We start from the raw sequence: 20,005 nt of genomic DNA, 5'->3' as shown, positions 1-20,005 counted from the left end.
AGCTCACTCCGTGTCCCCACAGTTCTTTCTTACTGCCTATGATCGTTGCTGGAACTGTTCCTCTTGCTTTGACCAGTGTTCTCAGTGAACTTTGTTTCCTCTGATTATTGTATATAGTTGGCATAGTTGTTAGTCAGTTAGTATAGTTTGCATATCTTGGTTAGTTAGCGGAGTTTTGTCCTTATCTGTTGCCTAGGCATGCCTAGGTCGCTGGGCTTCAAACCTTGTACCTCCTGCAACAAGACTTTGTCCCTGTGTGACCCTGAAGTGCTTGGATGAGGCTCACGTCGGGGACCACTGCCAGATTTGAAGGGATTTTAAGCCCCATACAAAGAGAGAGGTTGAAGTTCCTGATTATGGAGGTGGCACTGAGACCTTCCTCTGAGTTCAGCCAGTCGGACTCAGTATCAAGCACCTCGGCATCAGTGCGCTCCTCCTACCATGCGGGAGTCCCAGCACTGTTCACCATCCCCAGTGCAGAGGAAGAGACATAAGAAGCAGCCAGCTGAGAGGGGATGTTCCCTGACACCTAAGAAGGCCAGGCATGTGGAGCATATCAGAGTGTGATCTAAGCCAGGCCACTGCTCTGCCGCAGCAGTCAGCGTCACTGACTCCGGCCCATATACGGACGCCATTGAGTCCAGTACCAGATTAACAGTCCGCACTGGAGGGACAGTGCAGTACCAGTGCTATTGCAATGTTGTCCATGCTGGCTTCACTCACTGCCACCAGGCACCTGCTATTGGTACTGGTGTCATTGACAGTGCAAGAGCCAGTGGTATGGGTGCTGGCGGGCAGGAGAGAGCTTGTGGCCACCAGTTACTGTTCTGTACCAGGCCGTCCGGTACTGTCTAAGGGGAAACTGACCATGCTGGCCCCGACGCTGGCTTCCCCACTTTGGCACTGCTCTCCATCACCGGTGGGAGCCACTCCTCCGTGGTCATCAGATAGACACACCTCATTGTCGGAGTCAGAGGTTGGGTCGTACTACTCTCATCTGCTGCGGATCAGGGCACAGGAATGCCATCGAGTGCTTCGCCTAGTGGTCACTGGAGACCTATGCTGATGCAGTGTCCCTTTTGGAATCCATGGGGATTTCCCCCAATCCTGGGGCCCCATTTGAGGTGCTCTTATTCAGTGGCCTCTGAGAGAAGGGCACTGCTCCCCATCAGGCAGCATCTGATCCAGATTCTGGTACCGAGTCCAGTGCTGAGTTTCAGGAACCAGTCTGTGGGATCTGGTCGGCGCAGAAGGGGAAGAGGAGTGCCCTCAGCCGCCGCCTCTTCTCCTGATGAGGCTATGTCAGGAACAGGAGTGTTGCTGCCCCAAGATGACTGTAAGCTCCACCAGGAACAGCTAAGATGGTGGCCCAAAATTTGGGCATTCAGGTGGAGATAGTAAGAGTCCTCTCATTGTCTGGTGGACATTTTGGCTGCAGCAGTTGCTCTGCCTCTCAGTGAGGTCATCATGAAACTGGTGAAAGCCTTGTAGTAAACTTCCACCTTCCTGCCCAGGGTTATGAATTCTTGTACACTAATCCCAATCTTACCCTCCCACTCCCCGCCCCCCCCAATCCCCGGTGGTCTCCATTGCCAACAAAAAAGAAAGGCAGGGTCTGTAAGGTGCAACACCTAAAGAAAAATACTCTTAAAAAGTTGGACCTATTCGAAAGAAAGGTCTACTCTACCAGGGGTCTGCAACTCAGGATCACTAACCAGCAGGTGCTGCTGGGCAGATACGTCGTCTTCATGTGGGACTCCATGTTGAAGTTCACAGACTTGCTGCCACAAGAGGCCGTATTGGAGTTCTCCACGCTGGTAGATGAGGGGAAATCCATAGCGTGGGCTTCTGTGCAAGCTTCCCTGATTGCAGCAGATTCAGTGGTCATGTCCATGGCTTCCACAGTAGCCATGCATAAGAGTTCACTGCTATAGTCCTCCGGTCTCCTGTGGGAGGTCCAGCAAACCCTCCAGGATCTTCCCTTCGAGGGGGCTTTGCTCTGTTTGGAGCAGACTGACTAGAAGCTTCATGGGCTGAAGGACTCCAGGGCTACCCAGTGACTTCAAGAAAGCACTACAGACCTCAGCAGTCCTCCTGGTATTCCGCCTCACCAGCCCATCAAGACATGCAGAGGAAAAGGAGCAGGGGCTTTAGGCGTAGACCACCATCCCCTTCTAGCTCTAAGTCAATATCTGCTCCACCCAGACAGCAAGAAGGCTCCAAGCAGCTTTTGATGGGACGCTCAAGGATATTTTACCAGTTCTCATGTTTCTTTATCATATTTCCCCCTTTATTTGCAGACTGCCTGTCCCACTTCAGCTGTGCATGATCCAGTATCACTACAGACTGGGTGCTGAAAACAATGGAAGTGGGATGTATCCTCCAGTTCAGTTCTACCCCTCCTTTTCACTCTTCCTCCCCATGCCTCTTCAGGGATTCCTCTCATGAGCAACTTCTGACCCAGGAAGTTCAATCTCTCCTTTGGGTGGGGACCATGGAAGAGGTTCCACAAAATCTAAGGGGGACAGCATTCTACTCCCGTTATTTCCTAATTCTGAAGGTGCAGACCTATTCTAGACCTGCGCCAGCTCAACAGCTATCTCATGAAATTAAAGTTCCGCATGGTCTCCCTGGCTTCCATTATTTCTTCTCTGGATCCCGGGGGCTGGTATACCATCTTCCATTTAAGAGATGCCTACTTTCACATATCAATCTTTCAAGGCCACAGAAGATTCTTCAGGTTCGTTGTGAACCAAATGCACTGCTGATTCGCAGTATTCCTCTTTGGCCTGTTGGCAGCTCTATGGGTATTTAGAAAATGCATGGTGGTAGTGGCAGCCTTCCTGAGGAAGCTAGGAGTGCAAGTCTACCTGCATCTGGATGACTGGCTAGGCCAGTGGTTTTCAACCTGTGACCTGTGGGCCACTTGCGGCCCAATCAGCACAAAGGTGCAGCCCATGTGACATCCTCAGGGCCATAGAGGTAGTATTGGGTCCGGCCCACAATGGTAAATAGGTTGAGAACCACTGGGCTAGGCAGATGCATGTCAAGAGCTCAGATGGAGTCCGGCATCCTCGCATCCTCCTCATCCAGTTGACATTCCAGGCCCTAGGCCTGCTAATAAATGTACAGAAGTCCATTCTCACTGCAGTACAGAGGACAGAGATTATTGGAGCTGTGCTCGACTACCCAGGCCAGAGCCTTCCTTCCAGAAGATTGGTTTCAGACAATGATGTCCCTGATATTGTCCTTGAAGTGCACTATAGTTACAACAGCCCAAAATTGTCTGAGGCTTTTGGGTCACATGGCTTCCTGTACGTACGTAGTGCAGCACACAAGAGTATATCTGAAACCCCTTCTGGCATGGCTGGCCTCGATGTACTCACCAAACTGCCACCACCCAGACTTGGTTCTTATGGTACTTTCCCCAGACCTCACCTCCCTCAACTGGTGGCTGGACCTGCTGGTGGTTTGTGCTGGTGTTCCCTTTTCACGACCCCAACTGTAGATATCCCTGGTATCAGACACATCAGCGTTAGGCTGGGGGCTCACCTGGGGCACCTCAGGACTCAAGGCCTTTGGCCTTCAGAAGAGCTCTTGCTACGCATCACTGAAGAGCTCAGGGCAGTTCATCTGGCCTGTCAGGCATTCCCACCTCACATTACAGGCAAGTGTGTGTTGATTCTTATAGTCAGTCATGTTCTTTCTCAGCAGGCAGGGAGGAGCTCACTCTTCTCCTCTGTGTAGTGAAGCAGTTCAGCTGTGGGAGTTCTGCATAGCCCATTCAATCTAACTGGAGGCTTCTCATCTTCCAGGAGCATAAAAGGAGCTGGAAGATCGCCTCACCAAGTCTTTCTCCAGTCACCACAAGTGGTCTTTTCACCTGGACATCATGAGGGGCATTTACCAGCAGTATGGGACTCCCCAGGCAGGCCTGTTTGAAACCAGGCACAACAGTGGAAGTGTCACCACTGAGACACTTCCTCTGAGTTGAGCCCTGCGAGGTCTCAGCCTGAGATCACTCACGGACGCCTTCCTACTACCATGGACAGGTCACCTGTACTACGCTTTCCCATCCTGCTCATGCACAAGATTCTGCTCTAGATCAAATAGGACCGGGTGTGGGTCGTTCTAATAGCCTCAGCTTGGCCCCACCAACATCAGTTTGCCACACTGCTAGGCCTTTCTGTGGCTGCTCCATTCCTGCTTCCTCTACGTCTGTCAGGACCATGGTTAGCTACTGCACCCGAACCTCAGCTTCCTCCACTTGACGGCCTGGAAGCTCCATGGCTAAATCCCAGAGAGCTGGCTTACTCAGATCAGGGCTGTCATGTCTTACTGGTATCAGGAAGCCCTCCATCCACTAGGGCTACTTACCTCGCAAAGTGGAAGTCGTTCTTCATCTGGGCTGCTCAGTGTGGAGTCTCGCCTGCATGGTCATTATTTCAGGACAATCTCAAGTCCTTGTTACACCTGAAACAGCAAGGTTTAACTATCTGCTTAATGAAGGTTCACCTTGCAGCACTATCAGCTTTCCATCCTCGGGTGGATAACCGGTCTGTTTTTTCACAAGAGATGTCTATCCGTTTCCTCAACATCGAGAAAGATTATACCACCAGGTGCAAGAGCCCATCCCTCCCTAGATCTAAACCTGGTCTTATCGGAACGTATGGTTCCCCCGTTGGAATGGTTAGCAAAGTGACATTGCTGTCGCACCTGAAATTTGTGTCTAAGGTGGTCTCTCTGTTTCATTAAAAGTAGGAGGCAAATTCTTGGTTTTTTTCCCCCTAAGCTGCATTCAATTCCAGAGGAGCAGTGTCTTCACACATTGAACATCAGACAATGTCTGACCTTTTTCTCTGGACAGGGCTAAACCCTTTTGGGCTTTGCCTTATCTGTGTCATATGCAGACTGTATGAAGGGACTGGCAGTCTTCTCATGGATAATTTCCTCCATCAAGACTGCATACAGAACAGCTTCGGCTACACACCGTCTATGGGTGCAAGCTCACACTACAAGAGTGCAAGGTACGTCAATAGCATTCTTAAGTGACGTCTCAATATTGGATATTTGAAGGACTGCTACATGGTCATCGATACGTATATTTATGAACCACTGTGCCATTACCACAGCATCCAGAGTGGCTACAAACTTCTGGAACACAGTCCTGCAGTCCTTGTTTAAATAGACTCTGAGCCCCTCTCCGTGGGGGTACTGCTTGTGGGTCACCTAAGTGGAATGCACGGCTGCATCTACTCGAGAAAAAGAAATGGTTACTTACTGTAACTGGTTCTTTGAGATGTGATGCAGAGGTGTATTTCACAACCCACCTGCTGTCTTTTCTGCATTAGAGTCTAGTCTCTGGTCGTTCAGTGCAAAGGAACTGAGGGGGGTCAAGGGAGCATAGCTTTGTATAGCCAGGGAGGGGGCTATGGATACTATAGGCAAAATTCTTCGGGTCTGGCATGGTGGGCACGCACACACCTACATGGAATACACGTCTGCATCACATCTCAAAGAATCACAGTTTACAGTAAGTAACCAATTCTTTACTGATATATAACCATTTGCTTTCTTGCTTATTTACAGCTCTGTAAATGTCCATAACCAACAGCATATTTTAGTGATGTGTGCTGCAGCATTCTACTTGATAGAGAATTACCCACTTGATGTAGGGCCTGAATTCTCTGCAGGAATTATACAGGTATGTATTGCACAGTGCTCCAGATTACAGAAGATTGATGCAATCTTGAATCAATGCAGATTTTTTTAAAAACTTTTAGGTGGATTATTATTGATAAGCTTTATGAAAGAAATGTTTTCTTCTTTGCATATATATTTCTATGGATGCTCCACCCTAGGATTTGCCTGTGCTCCCTGAGGGCCCACACCTGCACAGAGCAGCACTTTGTGCCTCCAAATGAGGTCATATAGGATACTTACCCGCCGCTACTCAGTTCCTTCTCAGCTCCCTGCAACTTGATACAGAGCAATTGTGTATCCCCTGATTCTTGGCTTCCTGCCTACCTTAACATAGTGACTTATTCTAAATTTTTCTTTTATTTGTTTAGTTATTTTATTTCTCTTTATAGCTTTAATACAGATGGGTATAGAAGGAGCTTGCCGCCCCCCCACCCTACACACACACCTTTTTCTTTGTCCTCTGAGTTACTCCAAAGACCCTGGGGATTAAACCCTGCCAAAGGTCTTTTCCTTGTAGTTGACAGGCATTCAGTCTACCTCTGCTGCTTCTGAGACACCCATGTCCCATCAAAGTGTATAGTCTGTATGGGATTTAAACGCAGGTTGCAGACAGACAGGTAGGTTAGGCTGAAGCTCCTTCTAATGGAATACTCACTTGCCCCAGCTCCAGCCACACCTTCAGAGGCTAGGACTTCTTAGAAATAGAAGACTCTTTCCCCTGTTAGGGAAATAAGGAAGAGGGGTAGGTCATCCGTAAATCCCACTCTGAGACTTCACATCTGTCAAGGGGAATGGTTGAGGTTCCCATACAATTCCAGTACTGAGCTGTCAGTACCACATAAGAAGCAGCATGTGGAGAATTCTTCTAACAGATAGCACAGAGAGCCATCTGCCTCTCGGTACCGAGATGCACACAGGCTCCTACTCGTGCTCTGGTACTGTTGTCTTCTCTGCACTGGAGTTCTTTGGTCAGAGAAGTTCCTCTACAAGCCTCTCTAGTACCATCACTGCACTGACCAGTCTCCTGTACCAACTTCAGGATATCATAGCCCTCCAGCACCCTTCAGATTTCTCTCTTGGAGACCCTTTTCATACTGGAGGAACCGGAGTCCCCTCTATTATGGACTTCTATGAAAACCCCTTCCCTGGTACTGCTCAGTCACCTGCAACCGCAATCATCCTGGATTGAACTCCAATCAGGCCTCTGATACCAGCACCTTTATCTGATGCTTCCCATTTCAGTCAAGGGGTGACACTTCTTCAGAATCTAAGGTCTTGGTATAGGGCTCTTTTTTGGCACCATACTATCACACCCCACTGAGCTGTCATTCTGAGGAGGATCTTCTGGACCTCACCAGATTCCGTACATCCAAGGGTTGTGAATATCCTTGGGGAAAACCTTCTCTCTCCGCCCCCTCAGGGGACTCACTGGAATCCCTGGAGTCAGCTTGGTGAACAGTTTTATAGGGGACCAGCTAAAAAGAGATCCCAATATCTATTGGTACCGCATCACTGACAGGCACCACCTGACCTACCTTCCGTACTGCAGGATCATCCTTCGGTACCTTATGCCCCTTTGGCCCTGGTATGCACTGAAGAAAAGTAGGACCCACAGATGGAGGGAAACTCGCCCCATCAGCTAAGTTCTCTTCATCCCCCAAGTAAGCCCCCACCACCCTTTTTTGCTGACAACTTTCCAGCCTTCCAAGACCTCATTAAATATCTGACAGAATTCCCCCAGATCCCAGTAGAGGAGGTTCAGGAGTCTCAGTGCTCCTTGATGAACATTCTAAATATCACTCCTCAGGGCAAAATTACCCTCCCAATCAATGGAGCTCTGTTATCATCTACTTGCCCAATCTAGCGAACATCTGCCAATATCCAGCCCACCTGCTAAGTGGGCAGATAAAGTATAGTATAATAACCAAGCGAATGGAACATTTGTTTTCCCACCCCACTCCCAATTCCCTGGTGGTGAATGCAGGTAAAGACAGAAAATGACAAATCTGCTCCAGATCTTCTCCTTATGATGAGTCCAAATGTTTAGACCTCCTGGGTTGAAAAAGCTACTCCTCAGTAGCTCTCCAATTTCAAGTGGTAAACTACCAAGCCCGGGTGGCAGATTTTAACACACATTCTAAGTTCACACATTTTATTGGACATCTGCAACAGGACCCGAGGGAACAATTTCAGGCCATCATTTTGAAAGGTCAGTTAATAGCTAACACCTCTTTCCAAGCTGCCTTAGGTGCCACAGACATGGCTTCTAGAGCCTTAGCTATGGCTGTAGGTATGCAAAGAGCATCCTAGCTCTAGTCTTCTGGCCTCCCAAGAGAGGTGCAGAAATATGGTTGAAGACCTTCCCTTTGAAGGACCCAACTCCTCAGTGCTGACAGACTTCCCCCTCCACACCCTGAGGGATTGAGGTCAACTTTAAGGTCTCTGGGAGTTTACATTCCTGCAAGAAAGAAACAGTTTAGTCCCAAACATCACAGTGCTCTATATGGTATCAGTACCATTCTCAGCAAACTTTTCCCAGACCTTTGGACTTTCAGAGGAGGATATCTAGATCTCCAAAAAGAGACCACCCCTTTTTACAATATCTGCTCCTTCCTCTAAGAAACAATTTTACATCTTGGTCAAGGGCATCAAGCAACCTACTTTCCTGGATCCAGTGCTGTGCAATTCGATCCATTACCACCCCCTTAGGATAGCGTCTATCCCACTTCCTGCCTGCCTGGAGCAGGTTACCTCAGGCTAATGGATTTTGAAGTCATCAATGGGGGATGTTCCATCCACTTTCACACTATTTCCCTCCCTCCCCCCAACCTGCCTTCCCCATCCGTCTTCAGAGACACATTTCATGAAGATCTCTTAAAACAAGAGATCCAGTCTCTCTTACTCTTGGGGCAATCAAACTGGTTAGTCCAGAGTTTGTTGGGAGAGGGGCAGAGGATAGAGACTGATGCTCAACCTCAGAAACCTGAACGCCTACATCCTTTCCAAGCACTTCAGAACGGTGACACTAGCCATTATAAAGCCCATCCTTAGATATGGGAGATTGCCTCATCCATCTTGACCTGCAGGATGCCTTCTTTTATATAGCTTTCTACCCATCCCACAAACATTTCCTATGTTTCATAAAAGGCTCAGAATGCTGCCAGTACTGAGTCCCCAAAGGTCTTCACAAATCTCCTCGCATTAGCCTATTTATGACAGTGGGCCATAGCAGTATTCCCCTTACCTGAACGATTGACGTTTCGGGAGGTCCAGTTGGCAACCTCCAGGGTTCTAGCACTGTTTCAGTCTCTAGGACTTCGAATTAATCGGAAGACATTTACACTGACTCCCGTCCAAACAGTAGATTTAATCAGAACCACTGTAGACTCCCTAACTCCACAAAGAGAGTTTATCCAGTCTAATCTCAACAATACAACACAGTCTGCAAACAACTGCAAGGACCTGCCTACAACTCTTGGGCCACATGTTGGCATCCATCTTTGTCACACCTCACATGAGACTACATGTTGGGTGCCTTCACACAGACCTAAGCCATGTGTGCACCCCAGCATCCTCAAATGTATCACAGTACCTCAGAAAGTTCTGGACTCTTTCAGGTGGTGGAATGACCCACTGAAGGTCTGAGTGGGAACCCCAGTCTCATATACCCTACCCTCAAAGATCCTCACAACCGATATTTCTCTTTTGGGATGCATGGCTTACCTCCAAGGGGACACTGCGCAGGGCAAGTGGTCCACATAAAGGTCACACTCCGCATCCACGTTCTGGACTGGAGTCATTCGATAGGCCTATCAACACTTCCTTCACACCGTAAAGGGCCACTCCTTCAGGGTAAAGCTGGACAACAGGGCAATGATGTATTACATCAATTGACAGGGAAGAGAAAGATCCCAGCCCTTAAACATGCAGTCACCAAACTTGTGGAACCGATGCATTTCCCATGAGATAGGAATCTCAAGATTGTAGACTTTCTGAGCAGAAATTTCCTTCAAGATTACAAATGGGAGTTCAGTGATTCTGTCTTCCTTGGCATCTGCCAGATGTGGGGTCTCCCAGAAGCAGACCTCTTTAACACCCCAAACAATGCAAAATGTTGTCTTTTCTGCTCCAAGGGACTATAAGGCTGCAACTCATTGGGAGATGTCCTGATAACACCAGGGCCCTGTACCTGCTTTATGTTTACCAGCCTCTACTTCTAATTCTCAAGACCTTACTCAAACTGCATCAGGAAAGAGGGAGGGTTATCCTCACAGCACTGTCCTGGCCAAGACAAGTGTGGTAGTCAAACCTCCATCACCTCTCTGTGGCAACGTCCCTCCAACTAGGTCCTATCAGGAAAAAATCTCCTGTCACAGAACTCTGGGACCCTGATCAATCCCAACCCTTCCTCCTTTAACTTGAGAGCATGGTTCCTGGATGGCTCTCAAGGTAGAGTTAACCTGTTCAGAAAAGGACCAATCAGTTCTCCTATCTAGCAGGAAATCTAGTACTTGCAAAATTTACCTTCAGAAGTGGAAACACTTCCATTCCTGCTGTTCTTTTCACTCTTCTCTAGCATCAGAGGTTCTGCTTTCCAAAATTTTAGACTATCTTTTGGATTTGAAGACACAAGGTCGATCAATGAGCTCAGTCAGAATACATTTGGCCACTCTCACAGCTTTCCACTCACACATCAAGGGCTTCTCAGTTTTTGCCAACCCCAGTATGGCCAGATTCCTCAAGGGCCCCCAACTTCCCAGTGGGACCATAATTTGGTCCTAAGTGCCCTGAGGAAACCCTCCTTTGAACCTACATACTTGTTCTTTCCTCCACCTTTCCCTCAGGACTTTGTTCCTTATAGCCATAATTTCACTCCATGCTTTTATGGCAGACCTGTCATTTACTAGCTTCTGTAGAGATACGGTTACACTGTATCCCCGTCCTCGTTTCTTCCCTAAGGTCTCTTCGGAATTATTTTAATCAAGAGATCCACCTACCAATGTTTTATCCAAAGCCTCATGTCTCCAAGAGATCTGCCTACATACGCTCCAGGGATGGTATGTTTCCAGGTATGATACTACCTTTGGTGATGCAGTCTTCTGGACTATTTTGGACTTGCCTCCTTAGCACCCACCTCCTTGCTGAGTTACTGCTTGGGAGTCTCCCACAACAGAGCATCCATAGGAACATATACTCAAAGGAGGAGCGGTTACTTACCATACAGTAACTTGAGTCCTTCAAGATGTTTTGTCCCTCTGAGTCCTCTGTCTTGTCTGTGGTGGCTCTGCTTCACAGCAAGAAGGAACTGAGTGGTGGAGGGTCCACGCCATCTTTTGTGCCCTCATTTTGAGACACAAGGTGCTGTTCTGTGCAGGCATGTACCCTTGGATACTGCTTTGCATTCTCCGGTCAAGGGTACCCACGCATCCTATAGCAGAGCACCCTGAGGGAAAAAAGATCTCAAAGGACTCAAATTACGATAAGATGAGTAACCTCTTCTTTCTTTCTTTCTCTCTTCTCCCCCCCCCCCCCCCCAAAAAAATGATTTGATTGAGGAGATTAAATCAATTCTCCGTGTATGTTAGTTATTTTCTGATATATTGGTGTCGGAATTTAGTTAAATATAATCAATTGTTTTAGATTTCGTTCTTGCTTATTTCAGGTGTGTGGAGTAATGGTGTCTGGAAGTGATGAATCAACTCCATCCATTATTTACCATTGCGTCCTCAGAGGATTAGAACGACTCCTCCTTTCAGAGCAACTTTCTAGGCTCGATAGTGAATCTTTAGTTAAACTAAGTGTTGACAGAGTGAACATACACAGTCCCCACAGAGCTATGGCAGCCTTGGGGTTAATGCTGACTTGCATGTATTCAGGTGTGGATTTATTATTCAATTATTTATGCTCTGTTTTAAGTACATCTTTTTAGTAGAGTAATATCTAGCTCTTCTAGAGCTCTTTCCAGAAAATTAAACAAATGTTTACAGCTTACTGACAAATGAATTTTTTTCAGTTATAGTGAACTTACTACAAGATATCTTGTTTCTGTTTAGGAAAAGAGAAAATCAGCCCAAGTCGAGCAACAGATGCAAATCCCACAGCTCCAGACAGCGAGTCTGTTATTGTAGCTATGGAACGGGTGTCTGTTCTTTTTGATAGGTAAGAAAGGGAAAAAAAAACCAACCTCAGCATAAACTGCAATAAAAGTTTTGGCATTGGCTCAGTTTGTTGGTCACTATTCTGTTCGTGATTTTAAAATGTCATTGCTGATAGTTACTGTGCTGTTGATTAAAAATACTGTACCAATAAGGTACACAGCAATGTCGTTGCAGTGGTTGGGTCCAACACAGACATACAAGAATGTAAATAGGAAACAGATTTCTAATCAGTATTTAGTGTTACACAAAACAAATGCCTCTGCTTACCTAAAATACATGCCTCAGCACGTGGTGATTACGTGTGTAAAATATTTGAATGATCACAACAAAGTAAGAATTAAGAATACTATGATCCTATTTACTGACACTTACAATGTAGTCAGAAAAGTGTCATTTCCAGTCATGATGAAAATCGTAGTTTTGACACTGGCTGCATAAAATAATGGCAGTGTATGCCACCGTGAAGGGTTGAAATGCCCATTTTGAGGGTTGAGAACATGTGAACTGCAAGAACTATTAAAAAGTACTTTTCTTTTATAAAATGCTTTTTTTTAAAGCATAATAAAACCACTTTCAGAATTTCTTTTAACACAATAAAGAAACAGAGCATAAGCCCAGGTTTTTTTAAAGTAGTATCTTTAAAAGACAACTTAAAATACATTAATTTTTTTTCATGTGATCAGCTTCTGTAGTCACAAGGATTATAAGCAATTGCAAAATGGAGGGTCCATAATACAGTTTGGTCCACAGTGGTCCACACTGCAGAAGATTTGAGAACTCCTGCTCTAACCTGATGATCTCTAGCTGTATTAGGTGCTGTAGCACAAAGGGTCAAATGGGGATTTTCAAAAACATTCAACGATTTAACTGTTCCCATTAACTTCAACGGGAGTTATACCAATGCTAAATGCTTTAGAAAATACCGCCTTTTAAGACTTCATAAGTCAGTCCTGAAAGGCATTATGGAGCACTCCATAAGATCAACCCTCATGAAGCAGAGAGAGCGTACCTTTGCAGAGGAAATCAGTGGTATGGTAGTTCATATCTGCTTTTCCCAAGACACCATGAGCTTGATCTGCAAGCATCAACAGATCCAGCCTTTGACCGAAAGACTCTCCAGTTGGTGGTGGTTCATTAAAAGTATCCTTAAAGAAAATGACTTTCATTTCCTTGCCATCTAGCTCTGTTTCTCTTCATCTACAACATAACATTCTTCTTGCTATTTCCCTTTTGTTCAACCAGCAGGGATGGTATGAATGAAAATGAAAAAAATTTACTTGTGAATTTTCTTTCTCAGATTGCCAGCAGTGCTAATGCATTCCCCCACATGCATAGACACACTGTCTTTTTAGCATGCATCTCAGACATAGTGTGGTACTCTCAGGTGTAGAGTTAGTTGTGTTTTTTTCTCTCTCTCTCTAGAGTTTCACTTATTCCCAGCCTATCATTTGAAGAAAAAAAAAAAAAACCATTAGCAGTCATAAGTTGAATGTCATACAGCTGTGGAAGAACTGGATTGTCAGTTGGGTCAGTGTTAGATCTGTGGGCTCTTCAGCATTGAGATCTATCTACATATAAAAGAAAAGAATTATTCTCCTATCCCTCTTGACTCTGGAAAAACAGGAAAAAATTTCATAGGGACTAAATCAGCATGAATGTTCTGCTGAATTAAAATGGTCAAATGTATGCATTCTTTTTTGTTTTAGGATCCGGAAAGGATTTCCTTTTGAAGCTAGAGTAGTGGCACGGATCCTCCCTCAGTTCCTAGATGACTTTTTCCCTCCACAGGATGTAATGAATAAAGTTATTGGAGAATTCTTATCCAACCAGCAGCCATACCCACAATTCATGGCCACAGTAGTTTATAAGGTAGTGTATTTTAAACTGAATTTCATAAATGTACTTTTGGTGCAAGGCTGTTCACTCTCGGTAACTAGGACTCCTGGCAAACATACTATTACTGGTATTCTGTCGAGCATATAATCTGGCAAAAATTATTTTAAACCTCTTCACTCTGAAGATATCCACTACTGACATTTAAAAATTCCATTTGTGACATTGAGCTGAATATGTGAAAAGGGCAAAAAAAAATTTTTAATGCTGTTCATACTAAATTTCATGACATAATACATATAATTCTGGTACAGAACTTCATAAAAGTGACTAGCAAAATAAACCAGCATGTGGTTCTGTTTTAGTAAACAAACTACATGCTTGTGCTATTACACTGAAGAGTGAAATTAGAAATTCCAAAGATAGACCTGAACATGTTTTGTTTTCTCACATTTACTTGCACAAGTTGAAATAAATAAAACCTGTAATTAGGAAATAATAACATTCAGAGAAGACTACATTCTTACAATACTAAATTCATAACAGAAAGCAGGGAAATTTTATTTTAAGAGCCAGGAAATCAAAGAAAAAGTTTATACGCTCTTATTCACGTTATACCCTGTTGAGGAGAAAATTAGTTGGTATGCAAATCTCTTTTTAGATCCCATTTAAAGGTTTAGATGTACCATGACATTCCAAAGAGGGCAAAGTCCATGGTCATAGTATTACATGACTAAACTGGCACTTACCAAATCAGTGAACAGAAAGTAGACAGTTATGAATCTAGGTGTAACTGGGTGGGGCACTCTGAAGTGTCTCAGATCATTTGAGATGGATTGGGAAGAATAGCCCCCTCAGTTGTATCACTAGTCTGGATATGCTATTTTGGCATAGTCTCTTGGGATCTGTTTTCTGTTTCTGAAGCAGAAATTAATCATACAAAAATTATTTGACAGGCTCAGATATTTAATTTGATATTTTAATTATATTTAGATACAGCTATCTGTCACAATGTACCCAAATGGAATTTTGTAGGCAATCTCATGTACGTAATGAACATTTTTGACTGACAGCCCGATCACTAAAATCTGACTGCCACATGTAATGTCATAAAGATTTAATAAATATTCTTATGCTTACATGAATCACCCATCTTAGTGGGTAAAATGCCTCCAGGGTTTGGAGTAGCAGGAGGACATTCATCGAGGCTTACATGTTTGCAGTATGTTTTATGTCTGGCCATTAGTGTTCTAACAGGTCTTTTCCCACATGAAATATTTACTATAATTTTTGCAGGTTTTTCAGACACTACATACCACTGGACAGTCACCAATGGTCCGTGATTGGGTGATGCTCTCTCTCTCCAACTTCACACAGAGAACGCCTGTTGCAATGGCCATGTGGAGTCTTTCCTGTTTTTTTGTCAGTGCTTCCACCACTCAGTGGGTTTCAGCAATGTATCCTAAACCATTTTTATGTGGGTTTAGCACTTCTGTAAAGTGGATTGATAACATTGGAGACTGAAATCCTCCGTTCATGTATCTAATGAATACACCATGGGCAGCAGTACTTCTCCACAATGCCCTACCAGGGCATCAGATTTCACCAAGTGGGTCCACTTCCAGAAGCGAAGACATAGTTCGCTCTCCATGTCTATTTAGTGGTTAATATTCAATTATTGGGTTAAATGTATTACCTGTATTATGCAGGAGATCAGACTAGATGGTCATGGTGGTCCCTTCTGGTCTTAATCTACAACTCGGTTGTTTGAATTGCCAAGAGTGGATGCCAGTGGGTACAAGCTGTAGTAGTTCAACATTGGTACCATAATGGTTTATAACTTTACTATCAGATAAGGGTGAATTTTTAGCAGTATGTCAGGTTCAGCCATATGGCTTACATCTATGTTAAGGGGAGTCTTGCATCTCAACCCCTACATTACTATGGAAAATCTTTTATTTTAGTGGTATAAGCTTTTAATGTAAAGAATTGAGGCATTGACAAGTAATTTATTGCAGGGAACAAATGATCAATGATCCTATAATGTTTAGAACTTTTTACCAGATATTTTCAAGGTGACTTTTTATTATTTTCCTTTTAAAAATAAGTCATAAGCATTGTGCCATGCTCTAGGGAAAAACACTCTCAAAAGAACATCCTCATCTACTTTCTTTCCCCTCCTTGCAGCTCTGTCTTTCCTCCACTTCTCCCAAAAAATTGTATTTGGCAAACATTCCTCTGCAAGGCAGCAAATCACAATAATCTTAAACTGGCAATAGGATAACATTCCCCAAAATAGTTGGAACAACTAATTGAAGGATGCAGTGGCATTGCCCAATGAATGTATAATTTTAAAAAAGAGAAAAGAAAAAAAAAATCGTCTCCCCTTAAAAAGAACCGCTGCTCAGGAAAATCAGCCCTGAATAGGACATTTGATAGCAGTCTAAAAATGGAAATTTCTCCATTGTGTTTTCCATTTCCTTGACTATTATTTTTGAGGCTCTGTGCATTGGCATTTCTGTTTATCTTTAAGCAGTGCAGAACTGTCTTGTTGATGCGGGTTTGTTTCTCCTAATATATAATCTAACAAGTGGAAAGTATTCCTACCAACTCATTTTAAGCTAACAATAATGGGGAAATTGCATTAAGTTATTCAGAGAAATACAGCTAAGAAATAAAGCTTCTGCAACGGCAGTTTAATTGCTATCTGCAGATGTCTTGCACTTACAATTACACAGTGGTAAAGCAAAAATATTTAATTTATCTGGGAATGCTTTTTAAGTCAGTGATATTTTGTATAAAACTTTAAAGTTTGTCTCTTACCTCATTATTATGCCCTTAACTACTTTCTCAGTCTTCCACATATTATCAGCAGAATGGGAAAATCGGAGCAAGTGGACATTAACCTCTTCTGTTTGGTGGCCATAGACTTTTACAGACACCAGATAGATGAGGAACTAGATCGAAGGGCCTTTCAGTCTGTGTTTGAGATGGTAGCATCACCAGGAAGCCCTTATCATCGCCTACTAACTTGCTTGCAAAATGTTCACAAGATCACAGCGTGCTGAAAATCTTGATGTTGGTTAATGAAACTCGGTGGCTTGATTTGGAATCTGGTATGAACGTTTAGATAAATATTAAGGTGCAGAAAGCAGCTGGGATTTGCTTCTGCAATGAATCTGCGTCTGTCAGTTTTATACTTCATGCTTGTTTGAATGGAGAACACTCTGCACCACAGAGAATCACATGAAAGGTGTAATAGTAACATTCTTGTTAGCAGTGGGTAGCTGTGCTAAATGGAAATATGTATATGTTTTAAATAACGTTTGGGACTAACCTGAGGCTGAGTTACTAACTGTAAAATATATGGGCATATACTTCTATGCAGGAAAGCCAAGTATTACTCTTCTTCCTGATGTTCAACTTAAGTCACCGTGTTGCATCTGGTATTGAAACTCTGACAGAAATACTCTCTCAGTGCAAGTTTGCAGTCATTACAAAGTTTATGTAGATATATATGTATATACACACACACTGTGGGGTAGTATAGATCAGAAATTGTTTCCTACTGTCTCTCCCAAACAAAGAAAAGAGAAACCAGTTTTCAGGGGTAACACTCCCAGCATGTAATTTCTTCTATCTCTGGACTTTCTAATATACTGTGGTGTATGTGTTGGTGGCATGGGACATGTAGTGCACATACATAACCACACTTTTCTTTTTTTCTTCTCAGGATTTAAAATTTGAGTACAATATATCAGTAAAAGAAATTTTAACTTAAATATTTCTATATCATGTAAAGTATGTAAAATTGTAAAATGTGTGGTGCATGAGATGTGCTGTAATTTGAAATGAACAAAAAGCCCACTCTGCTGAATGTCTTGACATCTGTATTGTCCTCATTTTTTCATTGTGTGCTCAAGTTCCTGTTCATTTTTAAAATCCATCTTAATGTACGGGTTACATTTTATGTTCTACATTTCACGTTTTTGTATGTTAACACTTTAAAAACAGGAATATATAGGCTTGTTTTTGTTGATATGTTAAGAAGGCATTTTTGTGATCCACTTGACTGTAGCTTGTTTTGAGTTTTCTTTATTTTGAGATGTAAAGGAGAGGGGACTAGATATCCTGGATCAGCACTTTGTATACTAAGCTGCTCTCACTTGTTGCAGAGGTGGGGGGTGTTTTTGTTTAAGAGAGAAAAATGATGCAAGTTCCCAGTAGCCAATAACTACTGGTAGTTATCTGTATCTGGCTTTTTCATTTATACTAACAGAAACCATGGAGTCATTTGGATATAAACCACTCTCACTTTACTCTAAGCAAATTTATGCTGACAGTTATGAATCAGAAGTCTAATGTGGTCTACTCTGGGGCTGGCTAAGGTGTTAGATTATACAACCTCTTCTATTAGTTGTCAACAATGTTATGTTTATACACAAACACAGCGTAAACATCCACAAATTCCAAAATTCTCCAGTTCCACACAGGGCCAGTTTCTGATTACACCTCATGCAAGCCTTTGATTTTAGTTGGTTGCACATGGGGAAATCTCGGGCAGTATTTTTCCTATAACTGTATCTAAGTCTTCAATATAGAAAAGCAATGCCTTGGTTCTGAGCTACATTGCTATATTTAACCTCATTACATTTTCCATTAACACCTGTTGCTAACACTCAGAATATCTAAGTAGTGTTATCAAGAGGAACATATACTGTATGTATTTGTGTATATAATGTATATGTAATTATACACATGTGACTACATTTAATGTATACAAATGTGTATATTTGTATTTATTAAACCCATGGATTTAAACTAATTCCAATTCTTAGAACAAAAATGGTTGCTTTTGCCCATAACTTGATTATAAAAGAATTGCCCAGTGTGATATGGGCAGCAGAAATAACTGTAGACTTTGCTGTATCTAGCTGTTTGACGGACTTTATAATTTAGAGTTATTTCTGCCTCTGAGTTGGCTTATTCTTCTTTCTTGGGCAACAGCACTGTGGTGTCTTTTTTTAAAAAAGAAACTGAAGTTCAGAAAGGGTTTAAAAAAATAGATATTGTTAAAGATTTTGGTTATACTGGAAATCTTACAGTTCTGGTAAGAGACTACTTGCCAGGGCAGTGAGCTATAATGCAATTAATTGCATTGCAATTAAGGGTAACATACATCACTAGTTCCTTTTATAGCCCCCAGTAATAGTTTTCTACTATAAACCCACACACCAGTCAGTTTTTGTATGGTATACTATAAGTGAAGATATTTTTGTAAGCTATTTTCCAAAATTTAAAATAGATTTTAATATATTTTCTGAAGCATTTGGTAGTTACATCTTAACCATAGATCACTATACTTTCTGTTTCACGAACAGATAAATCTTACATATTTTTAACCTCATAAATAACCACTGCATGGTTGGTCAGTATGCCTCCAGATAATGGAGGCTGGCCATCCCAACTTCTGAAGTTTTCTAAACAGATCAACTGGGACTTGCCATAGAAACTTTCCAGACAATAAAAAGAGCATACTAAGCTAAGGAGTCAACAGGTGACAGAAATGAACTTCTAGCCAACATGTGATAAATTCCCTCTTGTCAGTACTATTCTTGGCATTTGATAGGATATTCAGGTTTCCCACTTCTAATTGTCACCCAAAAGCAATGCAGCCAGGTCTGTCTTCAGATAAATTCAAGGATAATCAGAATAGTTGTGTGTGTCGGTCTTATCTCCATGAAGATTTGTCATACATAGAAAACAGGTTTGCTGTCTGTAGATCTTTAATGTCTCTAGATTTTTCTTCCCCAGAATAATTAACTGAATACAAATACACATTCATTTTCAGGTATATGAATGTCTCGAAGGGGACATGTTTGTTATTCTCCATAGTTTGTAATTATACATTTATAAGGCTAAAATTTAACATCTCTTTCCTTTGATGTACATTTTTGTCCTTTGTTTCTTTTGGAATGAAAATTATAATTTTTGTATTTGTAAAAATCATAACTAATATCTACACAATTCTGGTAACACCCATCAGTAGTTACGTTGTGCTTTATGGCTTAATTTCTGCCGCTGACAGCAGAACAGAATATCACGTCATGTTTTCTGTGTCTATTTAAAAAAAATCTTAAGGTTAGATTTTATTTTTAATTACCATCTGTAAGATTTGTTACTCCAGTTTACGATTTTTTTATATTTGACCAAGATTAACTGTTTCCCTATTTAATATGCTATCAGTAGCATAAAACCAGATCCATGCTTGACATCAAATTGGTTTTGGAAATTAAACTATTGAGGTTTTT

The 20,005-nt window shown here is 42.7% G+C and overlaps 1 protein-coding gene across 7 annotated transcripts in view; it reads left to right on the top strand.

Moving 5' to 3' along the window:
• HTT (huntingtin) overlaps nt 1-19,364 on the top strand; it is a 182,417-nt gene extending 163,053 nt beyond the window's left edge. For 6 of the 7 annotated variants that reach the window (XM_073342650.2, XM_073342649.2, XM_073342651.2 and 3 more), the window contains 6 exons: nt 5,590-5,704; nt 11,366-11,579; nt 11,757-11,862; nt 13,568-13,730; nt 14,991-15,151; nt 16,549-19,364. In XM_073342650.2, the coding sequence (XP_073198751.1) occupies nt 5,590-5,704; nt 11,366-11,579; nt 11,757-11,862; nt 13,568-13,730; nt 14,991-15,151; nt 16,549-16,762 (973 nt within the window). In that variant the 3' untranslated portion in view covers nt 16,763-19,364. Of the gene's footprint in view, nt 1-5,589; nt 5,705-11,365; nt 11,580-11,756; nt 11,863-13,567; nt 13,731-14,990; nt 15,152-16,548 lie in introns of those variants that run through there. The other variant, XM_073342652.2, reaches the window with a different exon arrangement.
• Nucleotides 19,365-20,005: the final 641 nt, after the last annotated feature.

This window comes from Lepidochelys kempii, chromosome 4 (genome assembly GCF_965140285.1).
Source record: "Lepidochelys kempii isolate rLepKem1 chromosome 4, rLepKem1.hap1, whole genome shotgun sequence".
NCBI classification, from domain to species: Eukaryota; Metazoa; Chordata; order Testudines; family Cheloniidae; genus Lepidochelys; species Lepidochelys kempii.
Note: the sequence above shows the minus strand (reverse complement) of the source record. Positions and strands in the feature narration are given on the sequence as shown.